The sequence below is a fragment of the Aquarana catesbeiana genome, linkage group LG03, assembly GCF_042186555.1.
Source record: "Aquarana catesbeiana isolate 2022-GZ linkage group LG03, ASM4218655v1, whole genome shotgun sequence".
In the NCBI taxonomy this organism is placed as follows: Eukaryota; Metazoa; Chordata; class Amphibia; order Anura; family Ranidae; genus Aquarana; species Aquarana catesbeiana.
In genome coordinates, this window is record NC_133326.1 from 500725002 (window position 1) to 500748284 (window position 23283).

Below are 23283 nucleotides of genomic sequence, written 5' to 3' on the forward strand. Positions count from 1 at the left end.
GGTCTACAGGAGGCACTGGAACGCACGTCTGATAAGAAAAAGGCGTTTCCAGAGAAAGAGAGTTCAGACAGCCAGAAAATTTTTTCGTGGCCAAAACAGGCAACAGAGTCCTAGAGAAAAGGACAGCAGGCCGAAAAAGCATTGGACTGGGCACAAAGGCAGAGGCAAAGGGGGAGTGCTATTTAACTCTCCTCAACAGCCCGCCAAGCCGCAGTGACTTGTGTTCCCCGGTGGGAGGGAGATTGAGGGCCTTCACCCCACAGTGGGCAGCAGTCACTCTGAGCCCCTTCGTCCTGGACCTAGTGACCAACGGGTACAGGCTGGAGTTTGTTCACCAACCACCAGAACGTTTGTTGGTCACATTTCCTCCACAAGATCGGGAGAAAGCAAGGGCTCTGGGTCTCCAGATCGGAGACTTATTAGATCAAAAAGTCCTGATTCCTGTTCCTCGATCGGAGCGGGGCAAGGGATTCTATTCCCATGTATTTGTGGTCAGAAAGCCAGCAGGAAAGTTTCGACTTATCCTGAATCTCCGGACCTTAAACAAGTCCATCAGATACAAGCATTTCCGTATGGAGACGGTTTTTACAATCAAAAACCTACTATACCCAAACTGCTTTATGGCCACGTTGGACTTAAGGGATGCTTATCTTCACATCCCTATCCATCCAGCCTTCCAAAAGTTTTTGAGATTGGCAGTGAAGACGGGTATGGGGACCCGACATTTTCAATTTCAGGCCCTCCCCTTCGGTCTTTCCTCAGCCCCACGCATCTTTACGAAGGTGTTGGGGGAAGTGCTGGCTCCTCTAAGATTAAAGGCAATAACGGTTATCCCTTACTTAGACGACCTCCTGATAGTGGCAAAATCATACCAAAGGCTGTTGGAAGATCTCCAGGCTGTACAGGACTTCTTACAGTCCCTAGGCTGGCTAATAAACAAAGAAAAATCGTCCTTGATTCCGGCCCAGAAAGTAACTTATCTGGGTTACGATTTTTGCTCCGTGAACCAAAAAGTTTTTCTTCCTCAGGAGAAGATTACCAAAGTGTTCCAGACTATGTCTACATTGCAGACCAACCAGTCGGTCTCTCTGAGACAGGTGTCGAGGGCAGTGGGTCTTATGACCTCATGTTTTCCCGCAGTACCATGGGCGAGACTCCGTCAGCGTCCGTTACAAAGGTTTCTTTTAAGAAACTGGGACGGGGACGTAAGGTCCCTGGAGTCAAGGATCTGGCTTCCCGACAGGATAAAAAGAAGCCTGTGGTGGTGGAGAGCTGGTCAGCACCTAGCAGAAGGTCTCCCATGGTCCTTTCCCATTTCCCGAAGGATTACCACGGATGCGAGTTCCTGGGGATGGGGGGCCCACCTCAGCAATGCAGTAGCACAAGGAGAGTGGTCCCCAGAGGAGGCAAGGGCCTCATCCAATCAAAGAGAGCTGCTTGCAGTCCAGAGAGCCCTCCAGTCTTTTCAGATGGAGATCAGGGGTCACAACCTCCAAATCCTGTCAGACAATATAGCGACAGTCGCGTATATCAACAAGCAGGGAGGCACGAGAAGCCGGAGGCTTCAGTCCATTGCCCAGGAGATCCTTTCATGGGCAGAGGGGAATCTAGCCTCCATTTCTGCTGTACACCTGAAGGGGAAAAACAATTGCCTGGCAGATTATCTCAGCCGTCACAGGATAGACCGAGACAACTGGTCCCTTCATCCCGAGGTCTTTGCAGACCTCACCAAGAGATGGGGTTATCCGGTAGCGGATTTGTTCGCAAACCGAAACAACCGCAAGACGGAGATATTCTTTTCCATGAACCCGGCAGACCAAGCCTTGGGGATCGATGCTCTGGCGAACCCGTGGCCTCCAGGCCTATGTTATGCCTTTCCGCCAATCAGGCTGATTCCAGAAGTCCTCCGGAAGTTTCGGCTGGAAGAGACAGATCTGATTCTAATTGCCCCGTTTTGGCCCAAGAGGCCATGGTTTTCCCTGCTACAGTCTCTGGTTTCAGAGCCTCCGTGGAGTCTTCCGAAAAGGGAAGACCTATTATTGCAGGGTCCAGTATCACACCCTCAGGTGGTTTCCTTAAACTTGACGGCCTGGTATCTGAAGAAAAGATACTGAGCGCCCAAGGGTTCTCTGACAAAGTAGTCAGGACTCTAGTTAATTGCAGGAAGCCAGTTACTAGAGCCATATATTCCAAAGTTTGGAAAAGGTTTAACTCATGGTTATCTGAAAATGATAGATTAACTCATGATATTCCGTCTATTTTGGAATTTTTCCAAGAGGGTGTCGACAAAGGTCTTTCTGTTAGTACCCTAAAGGTACAGGCGGCAGCTATTAGTGTGTTCCTCCAGTTTTCTCTCCTGGAAAATCCCACTATAGCCAGATTTTTCAAATCTATCTCTAGGGCCAGACCAATAGTAGTGAGAAGTTGTCCAACGTGGGATCTGTCCCTAGTACTTCAAACTCTGGTAGAATTTCCGTTTGAACCTTTGGAAAGTATGTCAGTTAAATTACTTACATTAAAAACTGTGTTCCTTATAGCTGTTACCTCAGCTGGTAGGGTAAGTGAGTTGCAGGCCCTATCAGTTAGGGAGCCCTTCCTCACGATTTTTGAGGATCGAGTTGTGTTACGAACCGATCCAGGTTTTTTGCCCAAGGTGGCAAGTACATTCCACCGATCTCAAAACATTGTATTGCCAACCTTTTGTAGTTTGCCACAGGGCGACTTAGAAAGAAAATTTAGTTTTCTAGATGTAAGAAGGATTCTCTTTGTCTATCTTGAGGTCACGAAGACCTTTAGGAAAACTGATGCCTTGTTTGTCCTCTTTTCTGGAGTTCACAAGGGGAATAGTGCATCTAAAGCCACATTGGCTAGATGGATAAAGCAAGCCATCTTGGAAGCTTACAAAATTAGGGAGGTCCCTACACATTTTGTTACTGCGCACTCAACTAGAGCCTTGTCTACGTCTTGGGCTGAGAGGGCTGGTGCCTCACCGGAACAAATTTGCAGGGCTACCACTTGGTCCAGTTACTCGACCTTCATTAAACATTATCGCCTGGATGTCCTATCAGCTCAGGAGCAGGCGTTTGGTCATAAGGTCCTTCAGGCAGTTGTCCCTCCCTAGACTGGTAAGTTCTGGCTCATCGTCTCATGGGCTGTCCTGGAAGACGCTTGGAGAAAAGCTGAGTTAGACTTACCGGTAACTCCTTTTCTGAGAGTCTTCCAGGACAGCCGAATTCCCACCCGGTATTGTCTGAAGTTATGTGTATTATGCATATGTTTTGCAGGGTCCTACGGTTCTTGAGAATACTGACATGGGCCTGGAGGACCGCCCTTTTATCTGGTGGGGGTGACGTGTTTCCTGTCCTGGTAGGAGGAGCCCAAGGTCTCATGGGCTGTCCTGGAAGACTCTCAGAAAAGGAGTTACCGGTAAGTCTAACTCAGCTTTTTTTTTACCTGCAAAAAAAGTGCATTTATTATTTTGTGTTTTAAACGGTGAACTTATCCTTTAAAACCCCAAAGCATTGTCCATTTTCTAAAAGCAGTAAGATCTGTACAGTAAAAAAAGATGATAGTTGATTTTTTTTTTTTTCTGTTGCTCAGTATTTGTCTAAATCTGAAGTTCAGTCTGCTTATATGTTGTCTTGCCGAGTTCCTCCCGCTCCTTTTCATTAACATACAGATGGACAGTGGTAAGAGACGGCGTAGTGCTGTAGCTGGGCTGACAGGTGGTTACAGGCAGCTGTGGCCAGGAAACCTGCACAGAGCAATTACAGGTTGACAGAATTATCCGCACATTGAGTGCTTACCTGTGATTAGGGAGAGATGTTCATGCTTGGTTGTGTCCAGGATTGGACATCTATTCCTAACCACAGGTAATCGTACAACATGCAAATAAATGCTAAGATCCTGAGACAACAGTGACTCCTGTCAGCCTGTCATTGCTTTGTACAGGCTTGTTCGCTGCATTTGTTCACAGCTACCGGTCAACCCAGCTGCAGCAATACGTTGTCTCTTGCTGCTGTCTGTGGTTGTCTGTGAATGAAGCCTGTCTTTTATACCTAGGCAGATTCCATTTTTCAGGTACTGTAGAAAATGCGTATCTTTTAGCAGCAGTTTCCCAGGTACCTTGAAGCAGAACTAATGTCCTGCTGTCAAAGTGCGAGCAGGCACGCTCTTTATTGCAGAAGAGACATGCAATGTCTCTTCTGCAATAAAAGAAAGAATTACCTGCTTGCAGTCTTATTTGTAAATTCCATTCCAATTCCATACAGATGGTGTCCCTGCTGAGATTGGAACCCTGACATCATTGCTGCAAGGCAAACGTGACAACCATGTAGACACCATGAAATCCAATATCCTCCATATAAACTTATATCGAACTGGGTACCTGATAGTCCCACTTCCAATTGGATCACGCAAGTTACATACTGATATGTGTGTCAGATGCAAAAAAAATCCTCAGTCAAAGATCGGAGGCATGGACAGTGGGATAAGTAGGTGTTATTAGCCTTATTTTACAGGGACGTCTTTAATTTTTAGGAGGCGACTGTGTTGTGAGATTATTATTTTATGCATATTTTATGTTTCCATTTAGAATTTTGCTACCACAAAGATCACTTTGCAACGTGTCTACAAACTCTGGACAAAGTAAGTATATCCATTGATGTTTAACTTCTTCCCCTCTGGAGCAATCTTTTTATTTTTCACGCATGTTTTAAAATCTGCATTTTCTCAAGTTGTCTTCCAGGACGGCACCCTGAGAGATGACTGGTCCCACCTGACAGGAAACACAATCCAGATAGAGGTTAAAAACCCCACCCCCTCCCTGTGCTTCTCAGTTTTTGATTGTTTCCCCACACAGTGAAACAGGTTTTTTTTTTTTTCTAAAGACCTAAGGCCGAGGGCTGGAGGTTGACCCCCCCCCCGGGAGCCGGGACACAGGCTTGGGAAGCCTCTGGGTCTGGCAGGACTTGCCCTTCCTGGTGGGGTCTTCCCTATTTTCTCAGGGGCAGGAGAAGACCCCCCCCCCCCTCCCCAAGATCTGAAGGACCCTGGGCACAGTGGAGGTTCCCAGAACTTCAGGGACCATATTTCCTGCTCCTCTTCCTTACCTTACTTGGAGTCAGTTTACAGGTTGTTGCCGGTCAGAAAGATCTCCCTCGTTTGGTGCCCCTCTCTGCTCACCGGCGTTTGAGCGGCGTGTGTGTGGTTTCCGGTGCCATTTTGCGGATGATTTCCTTCTCCTGGCTTTCCAGGGCTCTTGAAAAATGGGACCGCACCGTTCAGTCGGCGCTGCAGAGGGAGACACTCACAGCTTGAGTCCAAAGAGATCAATCGGCAGGGAACAGGCGTCCACAGCTACTCTCGCCAGTGGGGGGGACCCGACCATGGAACAAGAGGAGGGGCCACCAACGGCAGCCGGTTAGGAGATCACAGGGTGAGTCTACCCAGCTGGTGGGGGTAATGGAGGGGGCGGGTCCCCTAGTCCTTAGCCTCGCAAGGGGCTACGGTGTCTGTCTTAGGCTAATTGGACTTTTTATCTTGCAGAAACAGAAGCTATTGCCCAGGGAGTCGCCAGTAGACCTAGGTCTAGGACTCCTTCCCGGTCCAAGAGGTGTGGTTAGTGCAACCAAAATTGGCACCAGACCACACCAAGCCATTTTGCTACAAATGTATACACAAATTATCCGGGAAGGAAACCTCTCAGGTCATGAGAGATTTTCTCTCAGTACAGACAGAAATGTTAACTACCCTCAAGGCCTTCCAGGCAACCCTAAAAACTAGGCAGGAAAAGTCCCACCCTAGTAGAGAGGGTTCATCCAGGCACAGGGGTAGACACACGCTCTGAACCCCAAAGGACCCCAACCGCTCAGGATTCTGAGGAGGTAGAGGACTCCAATCGGAGCCTCCCTGTGGAGGGGCAGGAGGAGCACTCCAGACCAGGCAGACACCTTTTTTTGGCAGATGATATGGAGGGTCTCTTGGGGGCGATATATGCTTAGGAGGAGATTCAGGAGCCCGCATCCCAGGTTTCCGCCCAGGACAGAATGTATAGAGGCCTGGTCAGACCCCAGTCTAAGGTCCTCCCTATCCACCAGTCCCTCAAGGATATTATTTTGAGGGAGTGGAAGGACCCGGAGAGGAGACTTTTTTAAAACTTGGAAACGCAGGTGCCCCTTCAAGGAAGAGGAGGAGGAGAAGAAGTTCTTTAAGACACCCGGACTTAATGCGTCTCTGGCGCAAGTGTCCAAACAGTCGGACCTCTCCTTTGAGGATGCAGGCAATATACGGGACAAGATAGACCGCCGGTCCGAGACCCTTCTGCGCAGGGCCTGGGAGGCCAATGCTGTGGCCATGAGCCCAGCACTGGCGTTGGCCGGTATAGTCAGAAATGTGGATTTATGGGTAAATTAAGTTAATAGACCATGTAGCGCATACTTCTAAGTCTAAGCAACTCTTGGATTCACTGGAAGTGATTGGTAAGGCAGTAGCCTAGCTTGCGGATGCAGCAGTTGAAACTGTGCGTACGTCCGGAAAGTTGGCAGCCCTCCTGAACTCGGCTAGAACGGGCGTATGGGTTAAGACCTGGGATGGGGGCCACACATCAAGAACTTGGTTGTGTGTTTTCAATTTGAAGGGTCTCTTCTATTTGGTACAGGTTTGGATCAGACCCTATCCAGGCCCACAGAAAAGGGAAAGAAGTCTCCTGTAAAGCCTAAAAAGGATAAAGGAATTTTTTTCGAGGCCCCCAGGTCAACAACCGCTTTAGAAATCGCAAGGAAGGCAAAAAGTGGGTAATTGGCAGGGGCAAGCGGAAGGGAGGTCTCCTTTTCTCAGGCAAAAAGCCTGCAGACAAGGATCCCAAGTGACGCCAGCACCAGGGTAGGCTCTCAGTTTGTCACACAGTGGGAACAAATCTCGCACAGTCCTCTTATCCTACAGTGGATAAGAGAAGGCTACAGACTGGAATTTGTTTCCAGACCTCCCCAATCCTTTCTTCTAACCCATCTACCCAGGGACCGGCCAAAAGCTTTTGGGTTCTTAGAGAGTGTCAGGCAGTTGGCAGACCAGGGGATCATTCTGCCAGTTCCAGCAAGACCATACGGATGGGGATTTTATTCCCACGTTTTTGTAGTCCAGAAACCCTCCGGGAAATGCCGCTTGATTATAAATCTAAAAAGACTAAACACATTCCTACGATACAAGAAGTTTCGTATGGAGTCAGTGTATACGGTCAGGAAGCATCTATTGAAGGAGGTCTTTATGGTCACCATAGACCTAAAAGATGCATATTTGCATGTCCCCATTTTCCCAGAGCATCAGGTATTTCTACGCTTTGCAATTCGCACAGATCACGGTATCCAGCACTGGCAGTTCTGGGCCTTGCCATTCGGACTGGCAGCCAGCCCGAGAGTCTTTACAAAGATTCTTGCAGAGGTCATCTCTTACACCTACATGGGATCACACTGATCCCCTATCTAGACGACCTATTGGTCTACAACCTCTCCGACCTGGACAAGGTAATAAGCACCTTGGAATCCCTAGGGTGGTTGATCAGTCAGGAGAAATCCTCACTGACTCCATCCCAGACCAAGGTATACCTAGGTCTCTTGATAGACTCTGTAGCGCAGAGGCTGGTACTTCCCCTGGAGAAGGTAGAAGCCCTGATACGCACAGTATCATCAATCATAGAATTGAAGGAGGCCTCCCGAAGGTTCTTTATGAAGACTCTGGGGCTCATGATGTCCTGTATTCCAGCGATGCCTTGGGCCCAGCTCAACTCCAGGACCCTTGAACATTTCCTACTCGCCTCTTGGGATGGCAAAAGAGAGTCATTAGACGAGCGGGTTTTCATTTCTGGGGAGGTAAAGAAATCCCTTCGCTGGTGACTCAACCCTCAGAGGTTGGGGGCAGGTCACCTTTGGACCCAGCTTCAGCCTGTCAGGGTGACAACCGATGTAAGCTCCTGGGGTTGGGGAGGCCTATCTAGAGGGACTGCAGGCCCAGGGTGTATGGAACCGGCTCCAGAGAGCCGCCTCCTACAATTATTATGCTTATGCCTTTCCCCCTTAGCACTGATCCTAAGAATAATACAGAAGCTGAGTTGGTCCAGGGGCAGTCTGATCCTGATTGCTCCCTGGTGTCCCAAAAGGACCTGGTTCCCCACCCTGGGAAATTGGTCGGTGGCCTCCCTGCAGCACCTTCCGGAGCGTCGGGATCTTCTGCTTCAGGGTCCACTTTGCCATCCGAACCCAGGGTTTTTTCAAATGGACGGCTTGGCTCTTGAGAGGGAGAGCCTGCACAGGAAGGGGTGCTCTGAGAAAGTAATGGAGACCCTTTTACTGAGCAGAAAGCCTATTACCAGATGCATTTATGCCAGGGTCTGGGGGGGTCTTCTCTAATTGGTGTGAAGCGAGGGGTGCTTTTCAACAGGACATCCCTACGATCCTAGACTTCCTACAGGAGGGAGTGGATCGAGGCTTGGCAACCAAGACCCTTATGCCCCGTACACACGGTTAGATTTTCCGACAGAAAATGTTCAATGGGAACTTGTTGTCGGAAATTCCAACCGTGTGTAAGCTCCATCAGACATTTTCCATCGGAATTTCCAACACACAAAATTTGAGATCTGGATCTCAAATTTTCCGACAACAAAATCCGTTGTTGTAAATTCCGATCGTGTGTACACAATTCCGACGCACAAAGTTCCACGCATGCTCAGAATCAAGCAGAAGAGCTGCACTGGCTATTGAACTTCATTTTTCTCGCCTCGTCACGCGTGTTGTACGTAAGCGCGTTCTTGACGTTCAGAATTTCTGACAAGATTTGTGTGTCCGTGTGTATCCAAGACAAGTTTGAGCCAACATACGTCGGAAAAAATCCATGGATTTTGATGTCGGAATGTCCGATCGTGTTTACGGGGCATTAGAGTCCAGGTGACAGCACTGTCTAGCTTTTGAGACAGGACACTGATTAAAAGATTTTTGACGGCTAGGGAGAGGTTGTCCCCAGTTCAAATGAGTACATTTCTACTGTGGGACTTATTTCTAGTCTTAGAGGCCCTAACCAGGGCACCTTTTGAGCCGTTAGCTCAGATTTCATTTAATTTGCTTTCTCTTAAAACTGCCTTCCTTCTGGCCATTATAACGGCCAGGAGGATAGGCAATTTACAGGCTCTATGAAAGAGCCATTTTTTAAGTTTATTGGCAGTCAACCTCAGGCGGCATCCCCTATACCTCCCCAAAGTGGCCTCACGGTTTCATAGGTCACAGGAAATTATCCTCCCGTCCTTTTGTGCTAACCCACAGAACGAGAAAGAAAGAGCCTTTCTTTCCTGTAGGCTGTTGTCCCGCCCTAAAGTAGGCCTGAGCTACTTGCTCTTCTCTCAGGGTGCCGTCCTGGAAGACGACTTGAAAAAATGACCAGTTACACTTACCTGTAACGGTGTTTCTGGGAAGTCTTCCAGGGCGGCAGGGCTACTTCCCACCCGTTTTGTGATTTATTAATAGATGAACATTCGAGGTGCTTTCACTCTCGTGGACTGGTGTGGGTCAATACTTTTTCATAACTGAGGAGCACAGGGAGGGGTGGGGTTTTTAACCTCTAACTTGATTGTGTTTCCTGTCAGGTGGGCCCAGTCATCTCTCAGGGTGCCGTCCTGGAAGACTTTCCAGAAACACCGTTACCGGTAAGTGTAACTGGTCATTTTCATTTTTAGCTAGAAAATGAATTAAACCCTCCCAAGGACATTATATTTTATGAAAGTAAAAATATAAAAAGATGGTATTTTAATTTTTTTATGTTGCACAATGTTTGCACAACTGTTTATCAAATCTACTGTTTCAGGAAGAAATATACGCTAAAATGAATTTTAGTGCGCACTAACTTGATGTAATCCATAAATTAATTAAAAAAAAAAAAAAAAATATATATATATATATATATATATATATATATATATAGTGCAACGGATCAAAAAACTCGCGGATCGGATCATTTTTGGATCAGCAAAAAAAAACCCACACAAATCTTGTTACACCCACCGGAGTTTTAGATTTAAAAGCTATTTTCAACACAACCGAGCTTATATGCATAAATACAGTATCTGTATGTATTTGTAGATCGGACAGACTGTTTAGATGTTAGATTTTAAAAGCAACAGCAAACCTGCTGACCTTACATGGTTGCTAATGTGACTGAACACCTCTGATTTTCACATTTAACGTTAAATGTGAAAATCAGAGGTGTTCTGTCACATTAGCAACCATGTAAGGTCAGCAGGTTTGCTGTTGCTTTTAAAATCTAACATCTAAACAGTCTGTCCGATGACATGTCAGGTTTTACGTATTTCCGATCACTTTCTGTTCCAGCATCAGTACATGACAGATGGAGAGGATGAGTTTCCCAGTGGTGGAATGGTTAAAAAAAAAAGAAAATACCTGACAAGGATTTCAACAATTTATTGTTTAAGACTGAGTTCACACTATCCTCCACAGTAAACCAGTATTTTACCTTGCAGTCTGATGCTGTGCTGGCTTTGTTCCACTGCTTGTGGTTTTTTTTTGTTTGTTTTTTTCCACTTTTGGTGGATCTGCTTATAACATCAGAACTCCCTCGCTCTAGCTTCTAGGCAAGGGTAATGTAAAGATCCTTCTGGCAAGAACAATTAGGATTGTAAATCTCTCAAGAAAATACCCCTGCTCTGTGCTAAAAGTGATACATAAGTAGAGACTTGTACAGGTGGTGGGGTGCGCCAATGGCTTGGAGTCCTTTTTCCTGGTCTGAAGCAGAACTCAGGCAGACCTCATCCATAGGTCAGTCACAAATGGTGGGTAAGGGTTAAAAGGGCCAGGCAGAGATCCAAAAGAGACTTGCAGATATGTATATTTTTCTGGTAAAAAAAGTATTGAACACATCACCATTTTCTAGGTAAATATATTTCTAAAGGTGCTATTGAAATAAAATTTTCACTGCATGTTGGTAACAACCCATGCAGTCCATACATACAAAGAAACCATAACCATTAAGTTCAGAAATGATGTTATGTGTAATAAAATGGAATGACACAGGGAAAAAGTATTGAACACATAAAGAAAAGGAGGTGCAAAAAGGCATAGAGAGCCAAGGCCCCAGCTGAAGTCCTATCCGTAATTAGAAAGCAATCCTGCCCCTTGTCAGTGCAAATTAATATCAGCTGGTTCAGTCTTAACTAATGGCCTATAAAAAGATGTCTCATTACCAAGGTGTCACACAAGAAACATCTCATGATGGGTAAAAGCAAAGAGCTCTCTCAAGACCTTCGCAATCTTATTGTTGCACAACATACTGATGGCATTGAAAAGGAACAAAGAAACCATGCTCTTGTATCATCAATTACATATCTTAAATCGCCATAGTGAACAAACAAAAACAAAATCTATTTGAATTATAAAAATTGTGAAGTCCATGTATAAATCCCACACGTGAATAAACGTCCTCAGTGAGTATATGAAAGGCTCCTCTCCACCAGCATTCAGACACACAGTGCACTCACCAGACTTAATTGACCCCTATTACAGGAAGTCAAATTGCACATATGGGAAAATCCCAAGATGTTGTACAAACCGCTGCTGTCATCCATTCAATATTTATATAGATGTAGTATTCAAAGCTCCAGTATTGCCATATAGAGAGGGAGAAGAAAAAATGCTCTTGTGGTGCAGTAATTCAAATCATTTATTTAAAAAGAAGGTTGTATGCATTTACATAAAAAAAAGACAAGGATCAGCATATGTTGTATAGGAACCACTGGTTAGTGCTCCACCTGCGTTCCAGCTGACCAGAAATAACGTATCTCAAACTCGACCCAACGCCGTTTCGTCAGCCTACATCTGATGTCTTCAGGGGTTGTGTGCTTGGTTACATCTCTCTGCTTTCATATAATTCATAACCATCCTGGGCCAATCATATTAAATCCACAGCCATCCTTAATTATTATGCAGCCATAATCATACATATTAGTTCTAAGATATTCATCTATCATAAAATATCCCATACACCCAATTTTACTCCCTGTAATAGGGGTCAATTAAGTCTGGTGAGTGCATTGGGTGTCTGCATGCTGGTGGAGAGGAACCTTTCCTATTGTCACTGAAGACGTTTATTCACATGTGGGATTTATACATGGACTTAACAATTTTCATGTATTTTTATAATTAAAATGAAGATTGTTTTTGTTTTGTTTACTATGGTGATTTATGATATGTAATTGATGAGAGCGCGGTTTCTTTGTTCCTTTTCATGTTTTAAGTGTTTTTACACATTACAACACACAGCTCTTAATTGTAGTTTATTTGTTTTTTGATTATTGAGTTGCGTGGGTTTGGAACCTATTGGCTCCTATATTTCCATATTGATGGCATTGGTTACAGAAGGATTTCCAAACTTCTGAATGTTCCAGTGAGCACTGTTGGAGCCTTAATCCGAAAGTGGAAAGAACATAATTTCACCTTTAACCAGCCATGGCCAGGTGCTCCTCACAAGATTTCTGACAGAGAAGTGCAAAGAATTATCAGAAGAGTTGCCCAAGGACCACTTGTGGAGAGCTTCAGAAAGACCTGAAATTAGCAGGTACGATTATTTCAAAGAAAACAACAATAATTAATGCACTCAACTGCCATAGCCTGTATGCACGCTCAAGACTCCATTGCTGAAGAAAAAGCATGTTGATGCTGGTTTAATGTTTTCTGCACAACATTTGGACAAGCCTGTGAAATACTGGGAGAATATAGTCTGGTCAGATGAGACCAAAATTGAACTCTTTGGATGCCATAATACACACCATGTTTGGAGGTCAAATGGTAATGCACATCACCACAAAAACACCATACCAACAGTGAAGTTTGGAGGTGGGAACATCATGGTGTGGGCCTGTTTTTCAGCATATGGCAAACTTCATATCATTGAAGGAAGGGTGAATTGAAAAATGTACAAGGACATTCTTGATAACAATCTGCTGCCATCTACCAGGATGACGAAGATGAAACAAGGGTGGACATTTCAGCAAGACAATGATCCCAAAAAAAGCTAAGGAAACTCTCAATTGGTTTCAAAGAAACGAAAAAAAAAAGCATTGAATGGCCCAGCCAATCACCTGACTTAAATCCAATATAAAATCTATGGAAAGAACTAAAGATCAGAGTTCATAGAAGAGGCCCACGGAACCTTCAAGATTTGAGTGGAAGAATGGGCCAAAATCATACCTGAGCAATGCATGCGACTAGTTTCTCCATACAGGAGGCGTCTTGAAGCTGGCATTACCAGCAGGATTTTGTACCAAGTCTTAAAGTGGAAGTCCATGCTAAAACTAAAATCCTTGCATCTATAGCCACCAACATTCTAACATTAACCTATCTAGCCCTGTAAAGAAAGAAATTCAGTATACATACCTTTTTTCTGTAGGCGAGGCGACCCGATCTGCGGCGGAAGCTATGCTGAGTACAAGTCCGACAACGGCTGTGAAATAATTGTGGAGTGACGTCACCCATAGACTTACTATGGGGCTTCCGTGGATGTGTCCTCTGCACCCGCCCTCATAACGAAGCCGCGGCTGACAGCTCAGCATTCCACCACATGAGATCGGGTCGGATCGCCTGCGGAAAAGGTATGTATACTGATTTTTTTTTCTTGGATAGATTAGTGTTAGAATGTTGGTGGCTATAGATGCAGGGATTTTAGTTTTAGCATGGACCTCCACTTTTGTTGTAAATCTCTTTATTTGAAAAAAATTATCCATTACAGCTTACACATAGCCACCAAAATACAAAAAGAAAACACATTAAAATCATCCGTTTTTCCCATATATACTTCTATATCTAATATGTGCCAGTTCAAAATACCCATAAGCTGTAACCTTCAAAAAGGGAGATAAAGGTTTCTTCACTTTTCCCCTGACTTTACTCCCCCCCACTCCTCCTCCCCTTTCCCCCCTTCCCGCTCCCCCCTCCCCCCACCCATTGTTACCCCTCTGCCATGCACCCTCGCATACACCCTATACCAGTCTCATCTCGTACCATCCTCACCCCTCCAACCCAACCCCATCCCGATCCAACCATGCTTTCCATATCTTCACAAATTTCTTGTAGTTGCCCCTCTTCTTATAAATATACTTTTCCCTGCAAATCACCTCCCTTACTGCATTCTCCCATTCCGTCACTGTCGGAGCCTCCTTCCTCTGCCAGTGCTGCGCAATAAGTTTTCTTCCCTGAAACAGGCATCTAACTCATGCCGTCTGTGTGTCCCCCGAGGTCACTCCATCCCCCATCAATCCCAACAGGCACTCTCTCGCCTCCAACCTCAGTGACGTCCCAAACACCAGGTTTATTTTCCCCACCACTCCTTCCCAGTATCTATGCAATTTGGGGCATCGCCAGAACATGTGGATCAAATCCCCGTACCCCCTCCACATTTCTGACACTTCGGGTCAGGTCTCTTACCCCACTTGAATAGTTTCAGGGGTGTATAGTATGCCCTGTAGGATAAATACAGGTGAGACATCACTTGTGAGGGGGAGAGAGTGACCCTGGGCCCGGACGCCAAGACATGCTCCCATTGGTCATCGGACAGTGCTCCCACATCTTTTTCCCATTTAATCCTATTTTTATTTTCCACCGGACCTTCCTGGGCTGCTGCCTTCAGGCATCCATACATGTCCGAAATCAATCCCTTTGTGGAGCTTGCATCAATCAGCTTTCTCAAAGAGGCCATTTCACACCACACTGGCGCTTCCCTCCCAAATTGTGCCTCCAGGGCATGCCTAATTTGCAGATATCTGTAAAATGACCTGTTGGAGATCGCATACTCCTCTACAAGCTCCTGAAAGGACTTCAACCTCCCCGCCCTATATACCTGTGCCAAGTAATGAATACCCTGACAGTCCCATTCCTCAAAACGCCCCATTTTTTTAAGCTCATTAAGGCTGTTGTTATCCCAAAGTGGCGAGAAATCCCCAAAACCAGTATATCCCAAGGTTCTCTTAGCTTGTACCCAAACTTTAACCGTCATCTGGGTGGTGGGGCATTTAGTACAGAATGAATCTGCCTCTAATCCCTCTGCGATTGTATCGTGTCTGATGTCGTTCAACAAAACGCTACCCCCCATACCCTCTTCTCCTAACCTATTGCTGCCTCCCATTTGTTGCAGTTGGGCTGCCAGGAAGTAGCCCCATGGGTCAGGTACCGCCAGGCCGCCCTTCCCCTCTGGTCGCCGCAGCTCCTGCAACCTGATCCTGGCTGCCCCGTTTTTCCAGATGAGCTCCCTGAACACGCTGTCCATTTTTTTGAACCAATGCCTGGGGATCCAAACAGGAGAGTTCTGCAGGACGTATAAGATTTGGGGTAGCCAAACCATTTTAATCAGGTTACAGCGCCCGGAGACCGAGAGGGGCAGGCGTCTCCACACCTGACACTTCTGCTTCAGCTTTTTCATCAATGGGACTAGATTTCCGGATATGTACTGGCCTGGATCTCTAGTTATATTAATCCCCAAGTATTTCATTTGCCTGACCACTTGAACTTGGGATGCCTGGTGGGGGAGAGGCCCACTCAGGGCGTCTACGGGCAAGATCACTGATTTCTCCCAGTTAACCAGTAACCCAGAGACAGCACCAAACTCTTTTACAATCCCTATAGCTGTTTCCAGTGAATCCTGCGTATCCGCCAAAAACAGCAAGATGTCATCGGCATACAAGGCCACTTTGTCCACCCCTCTCTTTCTCCTAAACCCCTGTACGCCCTGTGCCGTCCTCAGAGCAACCGCTAAGGGCTCAATTGCCAGGGCAAAGAGCAGGGGGGACAAAGGGCACCCCTGTCTCGTGCCCCTATTCAACTGAAACCACTCCGAACACTGCCCGTTGATTTTCACCTTGGCCCTCGGTTTGTTATATAACAATCTTAGCCACTGAACAAATCCAGGGCCAAACTGATATTTTGCCAACACCTTCCATAAATAATGCCATTCCAAAGAATCAAAGGCCTTGGCTGCGTCTAGCGAAAGAATTGCTCTCCTACCGCTGTTTTCTATAGGGATTTGCATATTGAGGTATACCCGTCTTATGTTCGTGCTTGTAGATCTGTTCGGGATGAACCCGGTCTGGTCTGTGTGTATTAGTTTGGAGATTATCTTATTCAGCCTTGCGGCTAGTACTTTGGCCAGGATCTTCACGTCCGAGCACAAGAGCGAGATGGGCCTATGTGAAGACATATCTGTTGGATTCTTCCCTTCTTTTAGCAGAATTATTACTATGGCTTCTGACATAGAGGGGGGGCAAAGCCCCTTCCTCCCTAGCTCCATTAAATACCTCCAGTAATAAGGGTAGCAATACCTCCCCGTATTTTTTAAATAATTCTATGGGCAGGCCATCCGGGCCTGGGGACTTTTGAGCCGCCATATCTCCAACAGCCCTTTGTAATTCTTTGAGAGTCAGTGGGGCATCTAACATTTCCCGGTCCTCATTTGATACCGGAATTATCCCCTCAAAGAAGCCCTGCATTTCCCCCCTCTACCTTTCCCCTGGAGGAGCTATATAGCTTCTCAAAGTATGTCCTAAACTCGTCTATTATTTCTGGGGTGCTTTTTCTTATTACTCCTTCCTTCCCCTCAATCGCTGGCACCGCACTCGGGGGGCCATTTGCCTTAATTGTCAGAGACAGAGCTTTCCCAATTCGTTCTCCCTCTCCAAAAAAGCTCCGCCTCTGAAAAGATCTAATCTTCTCCATCTTCTCTCGGAGTAACCTGCTATACTCTTCCTGTCTCCTTACCCAACACTCATAACTAGCTTGGGATGATGTTGCCACGAAATGCGCCTCTGCCCGTCTTGCATTTTCTTTGGCTCCCAGTTCCTCGGCTTGTGACTGTTTTTTAACATAGGCGATTCTCTGAATTAAAACTCCTCGAAGGTATGCCTTCAGGGAATCCCAAACCACCCCCAGTGGGGCCGAACCTAGATTTATATTAATAAACTCTAACAGCCCCTCCATCATTTTTTTCCTCCTCTCCTATAAGTTCAAGCCAAAAGGGGTTAATCTTCCAGCTCCCTCTGTTATATTGCCCCCCTACCTTCATGGAGGCAATAACTGGCGTATGGTCCGAGATGCCTCTCGGCTCATAAGTTATTTCCTCCACTACATTTAGTGCCTCCTCGTTACCCAGTACAAGGTCAATTCTAGATAAGGTGGCATGAGTCCTAGAGTGGCATGAATACTGCCTCTCTCCAGGATGCCTCCTCCTCCAGATATCCACCAGCCCTATTTCATCACAGTATTGCGAAAGGGGGCTCCTATTGACCACTCCAGCTCCATGCCTTAGCGGAAACCTATCTATGCTCCTGTTCATCGTCATGTTGAAATCTCCCAATGCTATTACCGGGGTCCCGGGGAAATCTGCTATGAACCTGGCTAGGTCTTCCATTACTTCCATGCTAAATGGGGGGGGGATATACACATTGGCCAGTATGTATCTTTTATTTTCTATTAGGCAAGAGAGAAAAATATACCTTCCATTTTCATCCAATCTGCTCTGCCCACAGGAGAAAGCCAAATCTGTGCTTATCAGTACACTCACCCCTCTTGAGTATGATGAGTGAGTGGAGTGAAACTGTATGCGAAACTGCTTATTTCCTAATGTTTCAGTTGTATCTTTTACCAAATGGGTCTCCTGGAGGCAGAGTATCTTGACGTTCTCCTTTTTGGCTGTTGAAAAAATTACTTGTTTTTTAAGTTTATCCTTTATCCCCCTAACGTTCCATGAGCATATATTAATCCGTTTTCCCGTATCCGGGATTCTACCACTCCTTCTTACAATGCTCATGGGCCGTTAGGTCTAATGCCTTTGCAATATTTTAGTCTCTTATCAAACCCTCCCCCGTTGTGCGTACAATAGGGGAATATACAGAATACCGCCCTATTTTTTTCCCGCCCCTTTAATCTGGCAACCTGGATCCACTCACATCCTCTCACAACAACACTCCCTACCTTCCATCTCTGATTGTGTTCGTGCATCTTCCCTCCCACCCCCGTACCCCCCCACCCTCCCCTCGCCCCCCCACCCACACCACACCCCCTTGCCCACTTTTGGGCCTATCCCTCGAGCTTCTATTGTGACCTTCCAAACCTTTTGAGATATAAGAAAAGAACCGTGAACCAAACCCAGTAGGGGGGGACAATCCCCCTGGGAATATTTGTGCTTATTACTGTGTGTGTAATTTGTGCATTTATCACTAATAGTGTATTATAATTCCATTTATTTAATCCCCCCCTCCCCCACTCCATTCCCAATTTGCATCGTCAAAGGAAAAAAAAAAAAAAAAAAAAAAATCCAGTAGACCAAAGAAAAAAAGTCAGGGAAGAGCAGGACACCATAAAAAGGGAAACCAAATAGGCAAAAGTTCCAAAAGACACCTAGCTTCTTTCTCCTCGCCTAATTCTCTCTTCGTTGTTCTCTAGCCAAATTGACACTTCATTGGGGGTAGAAAAAAACCTGACCTCCCCCAGAGCTGAGACACGCAATCGTGCCGGGAACAAGAGCGCATAATTCATTCTGAGTTGTTGAAGCTTCCGTTTGCTTTCTCCAAATTTAGCTCTTTGTCTCTGTAGCTCGGGGGAAAAATCTGGGTAAATTGAAATCCTGGCCCCGTTGTGCTCGATATTCCTTAACTCTCTTGCTCTCTGTAAAATAGCAACCTTGTCCCGAAAACATAGAAGCTTAAAAATAAAGGGCCTAGGATGGCCTCCTGGAGCTAGAGCTTTAGGGCCTATTCTGTGTGCGCGCTCGATAGCAAAAGTATTGGAGAATGAGTCCCTGCCGAGTTTCTCCCTCAGCCAGTCCTCCATAAATTGAATGGGGTTATTCCCCTCACATCCCTCTGGGAGCCCAAGTACCCTCAGGTTCTCTCTGCGTAGCCTGTTCTCCATGCTATCCATTTTCTGCAAACAGTCCTTCAATTGGATTTTCATAAGTGCTACCTCTTGTTTTAGCGGATACACATCATCCTCCATTTGACTAAATCTCTCCTCAAGCGCTGTTGTCCGAGTACAAACTGTACGCACTTCCCCCTTAACCGTAAGCAGTTAATCTCTAATGCCTTTAAGCTGCTCAGACAGCTCGATTGATTGCTTGCAAGTGTTGACGGCTACAAGAATATCATGCAGGGATGGCTCCCTCTCATTTACCGGGCTGCCCTGGCCTCCCCCTGCCGCCCCCTCCAGGCCCAAAACCTGTTGCTTATCCAGGGTCCCTCCTGCTGCTGGGCCCGCCGGTGGTATAGCTGCCAAAGTCCCGTTTTCCTGGGTCTGACTTCTCCTCCCAGGGTGGCCCGCTTGTTGTTGCCCCCCCCCCTATGCTGCTAGGTTTGTTAGGGGTTTGATTTGGGGTGTGCGCAAAGCGCTCTAGTTTGGTGGCTGCTTGGTTCCCCTTCTCCTTGGCACTGCGGGTTCCGAGGGCCCCTGTCCCTTGTTGGACTGGCCCGTCCTCCATCCCCTTCTTCCTAGACATTTCCAATAGTGTTCTGTTAAACTCTGCACGGTGTTAGTCCCTGCCCTGGGACCTGTATGACCACCAATCCCCTGCCAAAATTACAGAAATGATGTCTTTTTCCTGCTGAGCCTTTTTATGTTAAGGATGTGCTGTATGTGAGTGTGCACACAGCCACTGACTCACCCCTCTGGTGCTCCGGGCAGGCTCCTCTGCTGCTTGGACCTTCCAGGGGATTTCCGGCGCCGCCTGCTCAATCCCGGGTATTGGCGCCCCCCACTCTCACTGGGACAGGCGCCGCCAATGTTTCCTCCGGGAGAGCGCCGTGCAGCTGGCCCGGCTCAGTGCGGCGGCCTGTCACGTCCGCGGCGGCTTCGCTCAGCGCTTCAGGCGTTCTGCGGCAGGTCTCCTGGATCACGCTGTGACGGATGTCAGGGAAGGAGCGAGGGGAGAGGGCTGGATTCAGTCACGGCGTCCTCTCTCACCTCAGCATCCGGTCACGCCCCCCATCCCCAGATGCGGGATCATGGACCTCCACTTTAAATAAATTTCACTTAGTTGGTTCAATACTTTTTCATGTCAATCCATTTTATTACACATGGTTTCTGAACTTTATTTGTTTTGGTTTCTTTGTATGGATTGCATGGATTGTTACCTACAAGTGGTGACAATTTATTGTCAATAGCATCTTTAGAAATATATTTACCTGATACACCAATAGATATTGATTGGGCAGGGGTCCAACTCAGCGTAGGGCTACTGGGGGCGTGACCGGATGGATGGGCGGGTGCGGCGCTGTGTAATGGAGTGAGCAGGGACGCTGTGTTGCTCTCTCCTCCCCCCGCCTCGCTTCTCTGAATAGCTGTATGGCTCTCTGCTTGCCGAGTCGGTGCGCCCTGGCTTGGATGAAGACCAGCGGAGACCTCGGGCACCTGGCTGTTTCCCTCTCCGCTCCTTAACTCTCGCTAACTCTCCGCTCTGCTGAGGTGCGGGGGGGGGGGGCGTTTTTCCTCCGGACGCAAGTAGGGAGCTCAGGATCACCCGGACTACCCGAGCTGCGGAAGACACGCAAGTCACACCAGCTGAACATCGCATCATACCAGATCAAGTGAATCGTAGGTGGAGGGGTACAGTAAGTGGACTGAATACATGAATATATGCTGTATGCTGCATAGCAGGTAACTTTTTGGCTAATAGGGGAGCCCCGGAAGTGAATGCTAGCGGCACTGTTTTATATGTCTCACACTATACTCCATAAAAAGCTATGAGGACATTATTGCTTTGCTTTCAGGAGGGGAAAAGGACTCTGCACTAAGGTATATGGCCCAGTGAGGGGCTCGGCGGACTGTGAGGTTGCAGATATCCTTGGAGGGTGATTGGAGGGGTGTTCAGCAGTACCGGTATGCAAGTCGGCCCTGGCCATCAGGGTGAAAGTACCCCCCATTTAATATCTTGAGCCTGAGTTGATTGTGAAGCTCTGTATCTCTATAGACCCCCCTCAGGGGACTTATTTGCATCAAATCTACATCAAATCTATAAAGTTTAATGAAGGATCGGCAGTTTGTGGGTCAGTGGATTGATATGGCGAGCTGCTTAGTATTAATGGTATCAACAGGGTACCTTATCTAGCAGGCAAAAGATACCTTTTCAATCTTTGCAATTCCCTAGTATTAGTGTTAACTGGGGAGTTAACTGCCTGGCGGTTCCTTTATTGGAGACACTGTCTCACTGAGCAGAGGGCATATTGCGTGTGTCCCCATCCGGTGTATATAGCGGAGCATATTGAGGAAACCACATATAACATATAATACATATAGTACGGGTATTTTTGTCTCTTATTTCCCGCTCTAAATAAACGCGTGGTGGGTGCCTTGGCACAACGGTTGTGAAACGCACAATGCAGAACCTGCGATCTGCCAAAGATAAAAACCCGCAACTGCCAGCAGCAGCGTCAGCAGCTGCAAAGCTAGAGCAGTACACTCATGCCTCAGCTGTGACCCCTCCAAAGAAGGGGACACAAGCAAAAACACACCAGGGGGGGATCCCCGATAGGAAAAGCCTGGGTCAGCAACCAGCTATGCCAACAGGTGGGGCGCAGGCGACCCAATCATCTAAAACTCATAATCCAAAAGGACTGGGGTCAAATGATCAAAATATAAATGTGGAATCTTGTACGGATGTAACCCTACCCTCAGAGAAAGAACCAACAATTAAGGATGTTTTTTGGCAGTAGGAGCGTGCAATTCCTCGCTTGAGGAACTCTGTGACCAGATGAGGGGAGTAAAAGCGGACCTATTATTGGTCAGGCAAGACCTTCAGAAGACTGCCGAGAGAACAACAGCCCTGGAGGAAAGAGTAGGCCTGCTGGAGGACGATGTATCCCCCCTGATTAAAGAAATGAAATTACTGAAGGAGCAGGTATCCAGACAAGCTTCCAAATTAGATGAAATGGAGAACAGGAGCCGGAGGGATAATGTCAGATTGGTGGGGCTCCTAGAAAAAAAGCAAGGGTTCTGACCCGCCTGAATTTATTGAAAGGTGGTTGGTGGATTTGTTTGGAAGAGAATCATTTTCTGCTTCTTTTTCAGTTATAAGGGCCCATAGGGTGCCTTTTAGAGCCCCGCCGGCAGGGGGATTTCCCAGACCCCTGCTCATAAGGCTTCTCAATTATAGAGACAAAGTAGTGTTGCTCAGAAAAATTAGAGAGGCAGGGTCTGTTTATTTCAAGGAGGCCAGAGTTTCTTTCTATGCTGACTTTTCACCAGACCTGCAGAAAAGAAGGGCAGAATTCATCCAAACAAAACGTACCTTACAAAAATTTAATATCCCTTACGCCCTTCTGTACCCGGCAAAACTACGTGTTTCAGCTCTGGGGGGAACTTTATTTTTTGACTCCCCTCTAGGGGTAGAGAAGTGGCTGGAGGAGAACAGAGAAAAATTTATAAATCTAGTGTAAGAGGTTTGAGAGCCATAGATGGTTTAGGAAATTTCTCTGGTATGTGGGGGGGGGGGGGGTTGCACAGGCGGTGGAGTGGAGAAGTGAATGGGGATCGTGCATGGAATGAAGCGGATGGTAGTAGTTGGAGCTAGATGGATAATGGTCACGGTTAACCCCCAGGGGGTTCACCTAGGTAGGTGGCGGGGAGGTGGGAGGGGTGCCAGAGGAGGGAGGGGAGGGGGGTAGGGGGGATGGGAGGGGGGGAGGGGGGAGGGGAGTGAGAAGGGGAGGTAGGGGAGATGGGAGGGGTGGTTTGATTGAAAAACTTAACACAGAAAATTTACACACCTATGGAAAACACCTGGGCTGGAACCAGGGACTCACATTTAGATACACATATAGACACAATGACAGGAAACTGGCTCTTAAAATTATTTGGGTAAAAGACACGTGGTTAAAGTTCACGTTTATATTAAGTTAGTATTATTATGGCTTCTTGGTTTCCACATGTGATAAGCATAGTGCAAACACACTTAATAGAATCAAACTAAGTCCCGGTAGGAGGTTTTGTAGGGATTATTTGCTGCTTCTTCACTGTATTTCTTGAAAATAATGTGGGATGCAGGCTCAAAGTTGGATCCTGGAATGTTAGAGGACTGGGGACTCCTCTCAAAAGGTTGGCAGTGCTCTCTGTGCTGGAGAACTATGGGGTAGACTTGGTCTGTCTGCAGGAAACCCATCTCACCAGGGATACAATACAATCCCTACAGATGTATAAATTTCAACATCAATTTCATGCGGTTCACTCTTCTTATAGTAGGGGGGTGAGTATCCTGGTG

General features: G+C 46.7%; 1 protein-coding gene across 1 annotated transcript in view; it reads left to right on the top strand.

Moving 5' to 3' along the window:
- Positions 1-23283, top strand: part of LOC141133983 (uncharacterized) — a 90553-nt gene that overhangs the window by 5559 nt on the left and 61711 nt on the right. The window contains exons 2-3 of the mRNA XM_073623582.1: positions 4595-4647; positions 9629-9688. Of these exons, the coding sequence (XP_073479683.1) occupies positions 4595-4647; positions 9629-9688 (113 nt within the window). The remainder of the gene's footprint in view (positions 1-4594; positions 4648-9628; positions 9689-23283) is intronic.